The sequence below is a fragment of the Gavialis gangeticus genome, unplaced genomic scaffold (genome assembly GCF_001723915.1).
Source record: "Gavialis gangeticus isolate Ggan-Ray unplaced genomic scaffold, GavGan_comp1, whole genome shotgun sequence".
In the NCBI taxonomy this organism is placed as follows: domain Eukaryota; kingdom Metazoa; phylum Chordata; order Crocodylia; family Gavialidae; genus Gavialis; species Gavialis gangeticus.
The window spans coordinates 63009902-63024988 of NW_017729024.1; the positions used below are offsets into that span (position 1 = coordinate 63009902).

At 42.9% G+C, this 15087-nt stretch overlaps 1 protein-coding gene across 1 annotated transcript in view; it reads left to right on the forward strand.

Moving 5' to 3' along the window:
* The window catches only part of DGKQ (diacylglycerol kinase theta), a 139659-nt gene that overhangs the window by 43310 nt on the left and 81262 nt on the right, over window positions 1-15087 (forward strand). Inside the window, exons 7-8 of the mRNA XM_019518213.1 lie at window positions 5967-6035; window positions 14386-14486. Of these exons, the coding sequence (XP_019373758.1) occupies window positions 5967-6035; window positions 14386-14486 (170 nt within the window). The remainder of the gene's footprint in view (window positions 1-5966; window positions 6036-14385; window positions 14487-15087) is intronic.

Genomic DNA, 15087 nt, shown 5'->3' on the forward strand with positions numbered 1-15087 from the left:
GCCACCAGGTTGGTCTGACAGGACCTGCCTTTAATGAACCTGTGTTGGTTGCCCCTAAGCATAATCTCCCCTGCTGGCCCCTCATGGACATGTGCCAGGATAATGCTTTCAAAAAGGTTACCCAGGATCGAGGTAAGACTAACTGGCCTATAGTTCCCTGGGTCCTCCTTCCTCCCTTTTTTGAAGATGGGAACCATGTTGGCCTTCTTCTGGTTCTCTGGCACCACATCAGGGTACCACGAGTGCTTGTAAAGCCGTGCCAGGGGTCCCGCAACGACCTCAGCTAATTCCCTCAGCACTCTAGGGTGGAGATTGTCCAGACCAGCTGATTTAAATACATCCAGTCCCTCCAGAAGTTCCCTGACTGACCCTTGGCCTAGGTGACCCTCTCCTGGGGTCTGAGGGGGTCCCAGTGGGGGGGCTGATCCAGTCCCTGGTTAGGAAAATGGAGGCAAAGAAGTTGTTAAATAGGTTAGCTTTGTTGTCTGGTGTGATGACCAGATTTCCTAAAATGTCTTGCAGGGGCCCCACGTTACCTGGTACTTTTTTTTGGCCCCCTATGTATTTAAAAAAGGGCTTCTTGTTGTCCTTGATCCGGATAGCTAGTCCCAGTTCCATCTCCACCTTGGCCTCCCTGACTGCCCCCCTGAATTCCCGAGCAACCGCAATATAATCCTCCCTGGTGATGGTCCCTCCTTTCCATTGAGTGTGCGCCTCCCTTTTAGCTAGGAGACATTCCTGAATGCTTTTGGTGAGCCATGGGGGCTTTTGCGCCCTCCTGCCCCCTTTGATCTGTGTTGGGATTTACCTCCCTTTGGGCTTGAAGGATCGTTTCCTTAAGGAGTGACCACTCTTCTTGGACATCCGACTCTCCTCCCCTCCCCTCCCCTCCCCTCCCCTCCAGGACCTCAGTGCCTCCCGGATTATTCTGTCAGGCTGAAGTCCAGGGCTGCTGCCTTGCTGTAGGCCTTTACCACCTTGCGCTGGATGGTGAATTCCAGCAGGCGATAACCGCTGTCACCCAGGTGGTCGAAAACCCGCAGCCCCCTCACCAGGTTGTCATCCGTGGCCAGCACCAGGTCCAGTGAGGCGCCTCCCCTGGTGGGGCTGTGCACCTCCTGAGTTAGATGGAGGTCCTGCATTTTGGCTAGGAATCTATGTGAGCGGTCAGACCTTGCTGACTGCTCTTCCCAGCAGATGCCTGGAAAGTTCAGGTCACCCATGATGATGACCACATCCTTTGACCTAACTACCTCCGTGAGCTGACTTAAGAATTCCAGGTCTAGCTCCTCCCCGTGGTTGGGTGGTCTGTAGTAAACCCCCACCGTTAAGTCCCTTTCCCCACGACTGCCTTGTATTCTAAAGCAGAACACTTCAGTGTGCCCCTCCTCCGACCTTGTGCTACTTGATGAGGATGCGTATTCCTCCTTAATGTAGAGCACCACACCCCCACCTTTCCTCCCTGTCCTGTCCCTCCTGTACAGCCTATAGCCCTTGATATTCACTGCCCAGTCATGCGTCGGTTCCCACCACGTTTCAGTGAGCCCCACTATGTCTGGGTTGGTGTCAGCTAGCAGGAGGGTAAGTTCCTCTTGCTTGTTTCCCATACTGCAGGCATTTGTGTAGAGGCATTTGAGGCCTCCTGTGGATGTGTGCACTGGCCCCCTAATCTCAGCATTGCCTTGGCCCCTGTTGCTTACCTGGGTATTTGTTCTGCTTGTTGGTCTAGGCTGGGCTGCACTTGTGGGTGCTGCTTGGTTTAGCGGTCCAAGACTTCCTCCACCCTCATCTTCCCCTTCCCCCGACAAGCCTAGTTTAAAGCCTGCCGGAGGAGATCCGCAAACCTAGAAGAGAACACATGCTTACCTTTTGGGGAAAGGTGAAGCCTTTGTCTGGATAGTTGAAATCACCCATGACAACCATGTCCTGTGCACGTGCAGTCTCCGTTAGTTCATGGGCAAATGCTAGATCAAGCTCCTTCTCTTGGTTAGGTGGCCTGTAGTATTCACCTACAGTCAGGTCTCTCTCGCTGCGCCTCCCCCGGAGCTTGACCCAGAGGGTTTCAAGCTGTTCTTCTTTGGGGCCAGCATAGGCGTGTAGAGAGGTGTCCTGCTCTTTCACATAGCGGGCAATACCCCCACCAGTAATAGATACCAGAGTACATAAACTGAGGACAGACTTCTTAACAGTAGATCTGACGCTCTGTATCCTTGGTTCATTGTCAGGTTTCCCAGACCAGCAGAAGTGGTAGTTTACTTCATCTAGTGTTCCAGTTTCTGAAAGTCTCGTCTCATTGAGGGATGCAATAAAAACACCCATTTGATGTAGTTTTCTGTCAATTATGGCTGTTTTCTGAAGTTCATGGTTTTTCAATTCAAGTCTGCTTAACATAGTGTGAACGGTTCAACAAGAATGATTAGTTTAGAGCCAAGAAAAATGTTTGAAGGAAGATTATTTTTTTAGCTCACCTTTTCTAGGGCCTTCCCTGGACTGGGGCAAGCCAGCCACCCCTAAATAGGGCTGCTTAGACATCTGAACTTCTGTTGAATGCCTGGGTCCTTTCTCAACAGGACAAGCGACCATCGAGCACAGACATTCAATGTGTATGCCTAGGCAAAACAAAGAAGAAGGGTTGCCATGGGCCCTCCATCTTCTCTCTCAGTAGGGAGTATAAGATACCAATGGCAAGACAAAGGTCTAGGTGATTGGTACAGGCCTGCTGCAGCTTCTAAACAGAGAACACCACTCTTGAAGCGCCCACCTTATTGCATCCACAACTGCACCTTTTCGGGATAGGTGTGGTCCCAGTAGTGTGGGTACCACTGGCCAGCAGGATTCTGGGTCATCTGCTTTTCTGGGGACATTTCCTTCAAAATGAAAAATGTAAGATCATCAGAAGCAACAAAACTTAAAAGAGCATACAGACCAACAATAACCCCATTTCCTCTTCTGGTAATTAAAAGTAATATGAAAACATACCAACATAAATTAAAAAGTCTGTATTTTTACAGATAAATATACTGTAGGCCTTCACCTCAGCTATTGTCTTAATATTACAATTTACAAATTCCATCGGTTTCTCAGCCAGTACTGATTGTTTTCTAAGGTGCTTCTCTGCCCAGAGCTGTTGGGGCTTCCCAAGAGGAGACAGGTTTGTTGACCAGCAACTGTCCCTTGCTGTTACATCACTGGCTGCACTGTCTATGCATCCAGTGGCAAATATATGTTTAATTCATAAACAATCATTAGTGGTTGAGAAACGGATGGAATTTGTAAATTGTAATATTAAGACAATAGCTGAGGTGAAGGCCTACAGCAGTGGTCACCAACCAGTAGATCTCGATTTACTGGTAGATCTCAGAGCCTCTTGGAGTCAATCCGAGGTTGGGGTGGGGCAGCTGCGTGCCCATGTGCATGCACGTGCGTGCCGCAGCCCAGCAGGTTAGTCCATGGGTTGGGGAAGGGACAGGGGTTAGATCGAGGCCCCCGCGGTGAGGGACAGTGTTTCATAGATTGTTAGGGGCTGGAAGGGACCTTGCGGATCATCAGGTCCAACCCTCCTCCCCCCACACTGCTCTAGGCAGGAAGACAACTAGGGTTAGGTGACCCCAGCGAGGTGACTGTCCAGTCTCCTCTTGAAAACCTCCAGAGTAGGTGACTGCACCACCTCTGGAGGGAGTTTATTCCATAGTCTGGATGCCCTGACTCTGAAGGAGTTTTTCCTCGTATAAAGTCTGAAGCGGCCTTCCAGGAGTTTGTATCCATCAGTCCTGGTCTTCCCCAGGTGTGCCCTAGTGAACAGTTGTTCACCGAGCTCCTAATGCACTCCTCTGATACAGTGGTAAGCCACTGTCAAGTTGCCTCTCAACCTTCTCTTGTTTAGGCTAAAGAGGCCCAGGTCCCTCAGGCCTTCCTCGTATGGCTTGCCTTGCAAGTCTCTGATCATACAGGTGTCTGTTCTCTGGACCCTTTCAAGCTTTTCCATGTCCTTATTGAAGTGCGGTGCCCTGAACTGGATGCAGAATTCCAACTGCGGTCTCACCAGTGCTGAGTACAGGAGGAGTATCACTTCCTTAGTTTTACACGAGATGCATTGGTTGAAGCATGTGAGCATGTTGTTTGCCCTGCTGACCACTGCTTCACACTGATGGCTCATTCATGTGATGGTCAATCACTACCCCTAGGTCCTTTTGGGCAATGGTGCAAGTCAGGCTGTCCCACCAAGCCTGTTTGTATGTTGAGGGTTGTTTGCCCCACGATGGAACACCTTACACTTGGAAGTGTTAAACTTCATCTGGTTCTGGTCTACCCAACTCTCAAGCCTGGCCAGGTCTCCCTGTATCTGCCACCTATCTTCTGACGTGACCACACGGCCCCATAACTTTGGTGTCATCTGTGAACTTGGCCAGTGAGCTTTTCACTTCCCCATCCAAATCATTGATGTTGAAAAGCACAGGTCAAAGCACGGACTCCTGAGGGACACCACTGGCCACTTTGGGCCAGGATGACACAGATCTGTTCATGAGAACTCTCTGGGTCCTACCTTGTAGCCAGTTTCCCCCCACTGAACTGTCAAGCAGCTGAGCCCACAATCTTCCAGTTTTTCCACAAGGATATCATGGGATACTAGATCAAAAGCCTTTTGGTAGTCTAGGTATATAATGTCTACCTCGTCTCCCATGTCCAAGTAGTGAGAGGCCTGGTTGTAGAAGGAGATGAGATTTGATAAAACAAGACCTACCCGCGACAAAGCCATGCTGGCTGTCATTCAGAATCTTACCTTCTGCAAGCATATCGCACATAGATTCTTAAATTAGCTTTTCCAGGATTTTCCCTGGGATGGAGGTTAGGCTGATTGGCCTCTAGATGTCCAGGTCCTCCCTCTTCCTCTTCTTGAAGATGGGCACAATGTTGGCCCTCTTCAAATCCTCAGGGATTTCCCCTGTGTGCCACAAATTCTGAAAGAACTTTGCTAGGAGTTCCATGATGACCTCAGCCAGCTCCATCAGTACTCTCGGATGGAGTCCATCTGGTCCTCCTGACTTATAAATGTCTAGTTTTCTAGTTGGTATTGTGCCCACTCAGCATCCACAGTGGGGAGGCTGTCTTTCCTGGTATGCCCCTATGAGCCTTATCTCGTTTGTCTTTCCCCTTGGTCCAGTGAAATACAGAAGCAAAGTGGGCATTTAGGAATTCAGTTTTTTCCTGAACATCGATTTACCAGCTGTCCTGAGGTGTTAAGCAGGGGTCACATGCTTCTGTTTGTTTTCCTTCTACTGCCTACATACCTGAAGCAGGACTTCTTATTGCCCTTGACTCCCATGGCTAACCTAAATTCAGTCGCTGCCTTGGTTTTCTTGATCATTTCCCTACAAGTGCTGGCCACTATTGTATAGTCCTCCCTGGGGACCATGCCTAGCTTCCACTGTGTGCTGTAGAAGCAGGAGCAGAGGTAAATTGAGTGGGGCCCCAGCCGGGTGGGACTTACCTTCTGGGGAGGCATGCCCCCAAATAATTTTTTCTCCCTCTGCTTTGATCTGCTCCCCCCAACTTCCCTCCCCACAGACTTACCTGCTGGACGGGGTGGTGGGGGGTGGTGGCAGCAGAGCATGGTAGATCTTGGGTTGATTTTAAATGCCAAAGGTGATCTACTACTAAAAAAGGTTGGAGACCACTGCCCTACAGTATTTTCATCTCTAAAAAACAAAACAAAACAAAACAAAACAAAAAAATAAACAGATTTTTAAATTTATGTTTAAATGTTTTCCTGTTATTTTTAATTACTAGAAAAGGAAATGGGGTCATTGTTGGTCTATATGCTCTTTTGAATGTTGTTGCTTCTGATGATCTTCCATGAAAACATTTAAAAATAAGATTAAAGATTTGTAGGGGGTGGCGAGGAGGAGGGGCTTATTTGGAGAAATCAAATTGAAAGGAAATGTTTCCTAAAACTTTTCTTCCTACAGATGAAGATGATGATGTTGATGGCTTAACACAAGGATCAGCAAAAGATGCCCAAATTTCAACAGATTCAAGTAAGATGAATTCAAGTGGTGGGTGTTGGCTTGGTGTTGCCTTTTATTAAAAAAAATCTTAAACCTAATATTTCCCCATGAGTAGGCTTATGTATCACTAAAGTTCATGTTTGATTAGATACTGGGGGGTAGGTTTTTTCTTTTTTGTTTTGTTTTGTTTGTAGGTAGCAAGCACACTTGTGTAAGGTGTCTTTCATCTATGGATACCTGGGTTCAAATCTGGCTGAGGGTACAAGATGAATTCTAAACTGCATTCAGGCAAGAATAAATACAGTTATATTTGTCAGAACTAAATATCCTGGCAACTTAGTAGTGGAATTCTTTTTAACTATTGACTGTTCTGGAGTTAGTATTATCAGTCTCATTTTATGGAAGGCCAGATTTTGTTAGTTAGTTTAAAAGAATGAAGCAGAATAAAACCAACAAGGTAATCATGCTCATCTTCCAGAGATAATTGCATATAGTTACATAAATAGACTTTATGTAAAAAGGTAGATGTAATTAAAAAACAAAACAAAGTAGAAACAGCCTTTCAGGTCCCTTCCCCCCCACCCTCCCAAGCTCAGATATTTTTTTCAAAATCACACTGTTGAGGAATTTGCTATTTTGACTGTTTCACCTGAAAATGCTTTGATATATGTCCATATTTCCCCACTTAACTTTATATCATGCTTTTAGACTTTTAGCCTGTGTTGATGATTATAAGGAAGTTGACACATGGCAAGCTTCCTTATTATAAAATCAAACTAACCAGCTGTGGTTTGTCTACTAAACTCGCACTTTTTAGTGGTTCCTTAAAGTGACATAATCATATGTATGCTGGTATTAATTTTTGCTTACTGATGGAGGTTGCTGAGGTTTTTTTATCAGTGTTTCTCAAGGAGGTGAAATGTCTGTTCTGATAACCAAGATAACTTGATTGAAATTACTAGTCTAGTACAATTTACCTTTTACATACTGTCCAAGGAAAGTTGAAAATATTGAAATCTAAATTTCAACTTTGCTTTTCCTGTAAAATTTGAACTAATAAAACAAGGAACAGGAGATGATAACAATTAGTCTTTTATCAAAGACTAATGTAAAGGATCTTTAACTGTGCTATAATTAAAATGTTTCCACTGAAATGCATGTATGTTAACACAGCAGAAATCAATTCAGTCCATCCAAAAAAATGACACTTTTCCTGCTGTGATTTGTGGAAAAAATTGGAAGAGTGATTTTAGTGTTCCCCCACAAGGTATTAGTAAGCATTAATGACTGAAATGATCATTTCTGGTTTGATATTTTGCATATGTAACAATCCTAGCGTTGGGTATTTGATCAAATATAGGTCAAAATTGTTAAAAAATTGCCGATAGGCCCAAATACCATAGAGACAAAGCACGCATTTTCTGTTAAGAAATGTGTCAAAAAACAATTTTAAATCCTTTTTCTGTCAAGAAAACTACAAAAAATGTAGTTTTCTTGTAAAAATTTGTATAATCTTTGATCAGCCAAAAAATACACAGTCAATTAACAGGATTTGATCGGTCAATATTTGATTGGTCACTGGACTGGCTTGCCAACCCTAAACAATCCCCAGAGGGGAGATCCTCCATAATTCTCAAAATTAAAATAGTTTATTAAGAACTCTTAGTATTGTGTCAAGCTGTAAGGGAAGCACAGCATTAGATTCTGCTTGAGCTAGCTAGTGATTGGCCCCAGTAATATGGGATTCTGTTTCTGAGATTCTGATTTTTGGATCCACGAACAATTTCTGGAGTAGGCGAATCCTTCAGAGTTCCTTACAGGGTATTTTGTGCCAATGCTCCAACTCATTTTGGTGAAGGTTATAATCTGATTATGGAAAGGCACCAGTAAGGTGTCTTATGTAAGTCTTGAATCTGCTGGCAGTCAGAAATGATGATGCTGAAAATCTGCAAGTAGATGTAGCAGTTTCCAGGATAACAAGACATAAAGCAGATGTTGGATGTCCCACAAGGAGCAGCTTGAAAAAGAAAATTGTCCTTTTCATAGTGCAGTAGTTCTGTTACAGGTCCTTATGTACAGCTATATATGCTGATTATTCCTAAATGATGCTGGTCAGATAGATTCAGATTAAACTAGCTCAGATATTGTTCCAGTTGAACTCTGCAGTTTTGCTTATGGCAGAAACATGGAAAAATTACAGGAACCGCTAGAGAAGGATCAGGGTGATTGCAGTCACCAGTGTGGAACAATGGCAGATCACAGCTTTGCAGTCCCAAAATTCTTTAAATTTACGGGAGCTTCAGACAGTCTCATGCAAGAAAGTAAATGCCTGTTAGTGATAGGCACCACAGTTTATATATATAAAAAAAAAGCAGGGTGATGTGAGGAAAGAAGTTTTCCTCCCTCCTTTCCCCTTGACCTCACAGCTAACAGGGTGAAACATGTATAATTCTGGTCAATGTTATTGCTGCCTGCTGTGTTATTGTGTGGTAGCAGTAATGATGACCAGTCTTACTAATTTTTCTGTTCTTGTTTTTTGGACAGTAGGAGAGGTGCTAGAACAGTCAGTGCATAGTGGGTAATGAAAAATGCTACTGCAGTTGTCATTCTTTACCAATATGAGGGTTAATGGGTAGATCTAGGATTTTGAAAAGGGGAGTGCAGGGGATGTAATCAGCGGGCAGGTTGGGCTATAGCAGCAGTTATGGGGGATTTTTTTGTGTGTATTCCTGAAGCAGGTATGACTTCCTCTGTCCCCCACCCTATTCTGTGTACCCCTTCCCCATGGTGTTCAGTGGCACCTTCTCTACCCTCCCATTTCCCCCTTCCTCCCGTCCAGCTACCCTCCTCTGGGCATGGAAGGGGGACCCACCTACCTCTGTCCTTTGGTACAAGGGAAAGCCCCTAGTGACTCATGCCCTGATTGAGTTGGGAGCCACAGTGAGAGAGACTGCATACAGTTCTGGACTCAGCTGGGGACAGCAGGAGCAATGAATAGGTCCCCTCTTCCAATGTCTGCTGCCCACATGTGTCCCCCACTGGCTGGGTGTGGGTGCTGGAAAGGAGGGATTAACCTGCTATGCTGCCTATCCCCAGCCAAGCCAGCATAGCCACTCTTCACAGCTGGAGCCCCAGCTGTGAAAGGAAGGAAACCTGGGGGGAGGAACCAGGGAACAGACCTGCAGGGTGCTCCTGCCACAGAGCGCAGCACCTCATGCAGCCACTCCTGGCAGCCCCCACCTGGTGAGCTACAGATGAGCTACACTTTTAAATGAGTGCTACTGAACAACTGCACCCGCCCCCATGGATCTTCTTAGAAGCGTATTTTTTTTAAAAGCATAAATGCTGCTCATACTATTGGATTAGGCTTCCTGAATATTTTTCAGAGAGAAATTTTTCATACCTTATTAATAGACTTTTTTTTCAAGATGCTTTGATTTCTTTTGAAAGAGTTAAGAATGCAAGAGCTGTCCCTAATAATGAGAGTCTTAAAATGCAAGGTTTCACTAAATGCTATATAGCTTATTCCAAAGAAACTCCTGTCATCAATCAAGTTGCATGATTTGGTGTATCATGCCTACAATTAAACTTTGTCCTCTCTCTTTTTTTCAGTCTCTCAAAAAGCCCATTGGCAAAAAAAAATAGAAGGGCCTCTGAAAAGGAAAAAGTTCTGTTTGGTACTTTGGTGGAATTATGATCTAGTTTTGTCAAAAGATTAAATATTTCAAGGGTTCAAGGCTAAAATTGTTAGTGTGGTAATTTCATTATAAAAGTAACTCTGTTAAAATATTGAAGTTAAACAGTAATGTTTCAACATCATTCACAATTGAATCTCCCTTTTAAAATCAGAGGGAGGAAGGCCAAGAACCTCATTTTTAATCGCAGTTATTTTCCAGAAGAGAATTTTGAATACAGAGTATACAAGATCTTCCCTCTCCTCCCCATTGTGGGTTTGTGTGTTGGGGGAGGGGAGAGATGGGGGGGGGAAACCAAAAAACTAGTTTCCCAAATTACTACTTGAGCAAAAGAAAAGCATGTAATATCAAGATGACTGTGTTTTTTAATTTTAAAACTGTATTGTTTCAATCCTTAGCATCTAAGTGAATGTGTTGGATCTCTTTCAGGACATAGGCCTTAGTTATTTTAGAGAATAAGTTTTTGTAACTGTACAGTAAACGTTTTTCTGGTCATTTCCAAAAAAAAATAAGTGTGCTGCTCTCCCCTTCCTCCCCACCTCTCCCGAACAAAGGAGTGCTTTTTTCATAAAATTTTTCAAGTACAAGTCAGAATACAAGAGACAATTGGACCTCAAGCCATTCTGCAAAACAAAGTTAACTGTTCTTTTAATTCCTTTAGTTTACATTTAATTCTCTTCGTCTGCTGGAAATGAGGTAGAACAGTCATAGTATTTCATCAGGTTATAATTCTGTAATCAGTTATTCTTCCTTATAAAATGGGCAATACCAAAAATGTTACAGGATTTCATTGTATAAACTGGATTTATTTGATATAGCAGATTTTCATTATTTTAAGGAAGGCATCACACTAACCACTAAATATAGAACCAAATATAAGGGTGTTTGTGCCTGAAAGCTTGCAAAGAACAGTTTTTCCAGCTATTTAGTTGGCTTAATAAAAGATGTCACACTTGTCAAAGAACCTTGTCTAATAAATATCCTTGAACTTGGGGCATTGTTACCTATCTTTAAAATGGTACTTAAAAGGAAAATAAGATTTCAGCTCTAATCGGAACAGATCACGTTCAGCCATACATTATCTTGAGAAATAGAATATTCAGGAGTAGTTTCTAAGGATTTCTAAAGATCCTTTCTGACAATAAAGCATCTGATAATGTTAGATAATCTGATAATGTTAAGGACAGCTCAAACAAAAAATCCATTTGAATTATTTAATCTTGGCGCACATATCATTGTTTGCACTGTATTTCCAAAAAGTTTGTCCATAAGTTCAATTCCTAGAGATGATCCTAAAGTATATGTTAGCATAACAAGTTATGTCAACATTATTGCAGGGAGAATGATTGTATTTCCTCTCCATTCTTAGTGTCCAAAGGAAGATTCATTCAGGAAGAGTGGCCTTGTACATTTTGTGATTTTTTTTTTTTTTTTAGGTTCTATCGACACTGCAATCAAAACTGTAATTGCAGAGCAGAGATACCAAAACTAGCCTTTAAGTAGTTTGCATACTTTTAGTTGTGACTTGGGGTGTTTAACAGGTTGTATTGAGTTCTGTGGTGTGCTGACAAAATTAGAGTTTCTCATCTCTCTCAAAACTCCTGCTTTCTTAACTGGTCATAATGGGAGGCAGGGTGTGAAGCCCTGTAACAAGTGTCTGCAGAGCTGATGCCCTTCCTTGGAGAGCCTGATACTAGCATGAAGAAATCGAGGCAGCAGGTATAAAGAGAAAACAGTGGCTTTGTTGAAGGGTGCCTGTGAATCTAAAACAGGGTTTTTGTCTTGAAGAGCCTGAATAGGCTCTAGGAGAAATCAGCATAGTCCTAGAGTCCTTTAGTGAGTGGAGGGTCTTATCTCCTTTGGATCTACACTGTTTTGTGCCCTCAAAAGACAGGTCTTCCACTGAGGTTTGGGCCATAATGCTTGTTTCATATTTATAGCAGTGGCCATGAAAGGCAGTGCCTTATCTGCTTCCCTCTACTTCTACAGTCTTCCTCATATTCCACATATCAGAAAAAACTCTTATCAAAAAAGCTGCATCAAAACAAATTCAAGGCCATTTTGGATAAGAGTTTTTTCTGATATGTGGAATACGAAGAAGACTGTGGAAGTAGAAGGAAGCATGTCAATGAACCTGGCAATACAGATGTCACACACCTGTCTGTAGGATGCCCCCAGAGCCCCAAGTTTTTTCCCCCCACCGTTTGTCCCAAGGAACAGACTGTGGTTTGCCCTGGGATAGCTCCTTGTTCCTGCAAGCCTCAGATCCACTGCCCATATACCAGACCTCACAGATGCAGCAGGAGAATCTCTGCCAGCTTTACGTAGCCTTCCCTCTGGGTTGTAAAATACATTTTAGGCCTCCCTCTCTGTAGAATGGGCTAGCCTGGAATATCACTTGTCCAGAGATCGCTCTTTCTACAAGCAACCAGTAAGGAGACAAATAACAAAGGGATTTGTTAAGTAGGAGAAAAGAATTATGCAAGAAAAACTGACTACCAGTTTGGAGACAGAAACACCAGACAAGTAAAGTTTCATACCCTTTCATCTGGGTATACTCTAGCCCTCCTGAGTCCTGCCAGTATTTCCAAAGTTTAGACCTCCTGCTGATTCTGAAAGCCCCAATTGCTTGGGAACCTCTGAAGCCTGAGATGCAGGCCACTTCACAGATAGCCTGTAAAGTACCTCCAAACCATTCTCCCTATCAGCATTCTCATGAGTCACTAAAATCCCCCAGCAATTTCTGGTTTCCCTGAGGCAGATAGTATTTCTCTGGCTAGTGGGCCATTTCTTTCAGATGCTTTTGCTTTAGAGGAGTTGATTTCCCTATTACAGGCAGACAGTGCCTTGCATGCTCAACCCAATAATGTTTCCTTCTGCCTGGGTCTGGGAGTGGCAGTTGTTCTTAAACATGCATCCCTAAATTCCAAAATCATAAAGAAATGGGTATGGCGTAATGTAATCTATACAGTGATACCAGCAACTTAAATGGATACACTCTAAAATGGGCTGCCAACAAAACTACACATACCTTATCAGTACCACAAAACACAAGAAAACATTCATGTCACTCCACAAACCTTCAAAGTGGGGTGGGTTTGCACCGGTCATATATTTTGAAAACCGTTCTGATCCAATAAGGATTAATAGTTTGTGATGTAGAACCACAAACTTGCCGACGAGTAAGCTCTCTTGCTGAAGAGGTCCAGATGTCTATGATACTTCTCTTAGTGCAAAGCTATTGTTCCCTGATTGTTTTTCCATAGGCTGCCATCACCACCAAGATGGAAGGAGCTGAGTGCGAGTGCTTCCTTTGGTAGAAGTCTGTACTTCTTGTCCATATGCTTGTCAGCTGACCAGCTAACATGGGAGAGTTGCAAATCAGAGGCTGGCTGTAGAGTAGCCTTGCTGTTTGGCACTGCTACATTTGAAGCCTTGAATTACTATGAAATATTCCCCAATGACATTTTCAACTGTCTTCTCTAGAGAGAGGTTGAGGTTTTAATGCCGTGTACCATTGGCATGTACCATTGTTTGGAAACCTCTAGATTTCTCCAACAAAAAAACAGTGTCAGAGAAGTATACTTAACTGACTCTTTAAAAAATATATGTTTTCTTTTTATAATTGCATATTCCATTATAGTATAAAAGTTTCAGTATTGTTTCAGTTTCGTTGAGACCTGTATCTGAAATTACCCTGACTCTTTAACCATTGGAGAGGTATCTGTATGCATCAGATTGCTATTTGATGTGTTATTCTTTTTATTAGATTTTAAATTTAATTGAAAAGCATGTGAGGAAAGCAATTATTTTTAAAGATTATAACTTGTATGCTTAATTTACTCCCATATTCTGAGAGTTCAGGTTATTTTAAGCACTTCCTTCACTAAGTTAGGGCCATCAAAGTTTCCAGAAAAAATGTCTTAGTTCCCAGGAGGGAAACAAACATTTTTTCCAGAGTCATGGCCACCTGTGTGAAATGAAGCACATTTTCCTGGGAAGCATAGTATGTCCAGGAGGTGTAGCATCCCAGGAGACAGCTTGGTTAGGCAGCAGGAACTTCTTTGTGTGGCAGAAAGCTTTTGCTGCCTGACCCTGACTGTCTCAGATGCCACACTTCCTGGGCACTCCATGTTCCCAGGAAGACTTAATGTGTCACACAAAGTTAGGCCCCAGACCTTTGCAAGGGCACTATCAAGACTTAGTTCTTTGGTGTAAGTATTCACAGGAACTTATAAATAACTAAAGTGTTGTTTCCACATCACAAGCCTCATCAAGATACTACTAGCCATTCACTTATTACTTCAGGCACATGCTACAGTGCTCATCCAATAGCTACAGCTGTGAGAGGGTTAACATAGGATGCCACTCCTTCAGCTGGCTGAGCTGGACATAAGCAGCAATCATTTTGGTAGCTGCATAGCATGGATGGTGTCTTCAGGCATGCTTCTTTTCCAGTGAAAAAAACATTTTTCCGGCCTGAGGTGCACACTCCAATTTTGGGGGACTCTCTTTTTGGGAAAAGATGCATGTTGTATGGGAGCAAATACAGTAAATTAAGTTGCTTAATAGGACAAATGCTGGTGTTTAATAGTTACCTTGTCCACTCACTGTTTGAATACATTTTAATGGGATCTGATTAGGTTAAATGTTGTTGGAATGTAATAGTTTTTTGTTTTATTTAGGTAAACAAACATTAAAAATATTTGATGGGAATGATGCAGTAAAACGAAATCAATTTCGTCTGATTTCAGTTCCAAGGATTGCAAAAAATGAAGAAGTTGTGGTAAGAAGAGGGGTTGAAGCAAAAAACAATATTACATGATTGATTGAAAAGTTTATTGGCTGAAAGCTATTCAGACATTCAATTATTTGATAAATGCAACTGAACAATAAAAACCTGTGTAATCTAGCCAGAATACAAGAACATAAGTAGGTGTTATATATAGTATTGTTGTTATTCCTGGTATTTCCAAATGTTTATGAAATGCTAATTTAGAAGTGTATGCTGTAATTCAGGGGTGGGCAATTATTTTGGCTGGAGGGCTGCTTAATGCATTTTGGTGAGCTGTTGAGGACAGCAAGGGTAGCCCTGCCCCTTGACAGGTGCCCCACTCCCCAGTCGCCATCTTTGGACCAGAATTCCTGCCCCAACCCCCGACGTTTTGCCACCAGAAGTCCCTCCCCTTGCCCTGAGAAGTACTCCTTTGGGGGGGCATCTGAACCAGAAAAACAATAAATCATACATCAAGTCAAACACCTGTTGTTATAATTCATTTCAGTTTTATTGCAAAAAATATATTTGTCATGATTTGTGTTTTATGTAGTGTATATAGAGGAGATTGCATAATAGCTCAAAAATAAAGTTTTGCTCTTGTATATTGTGT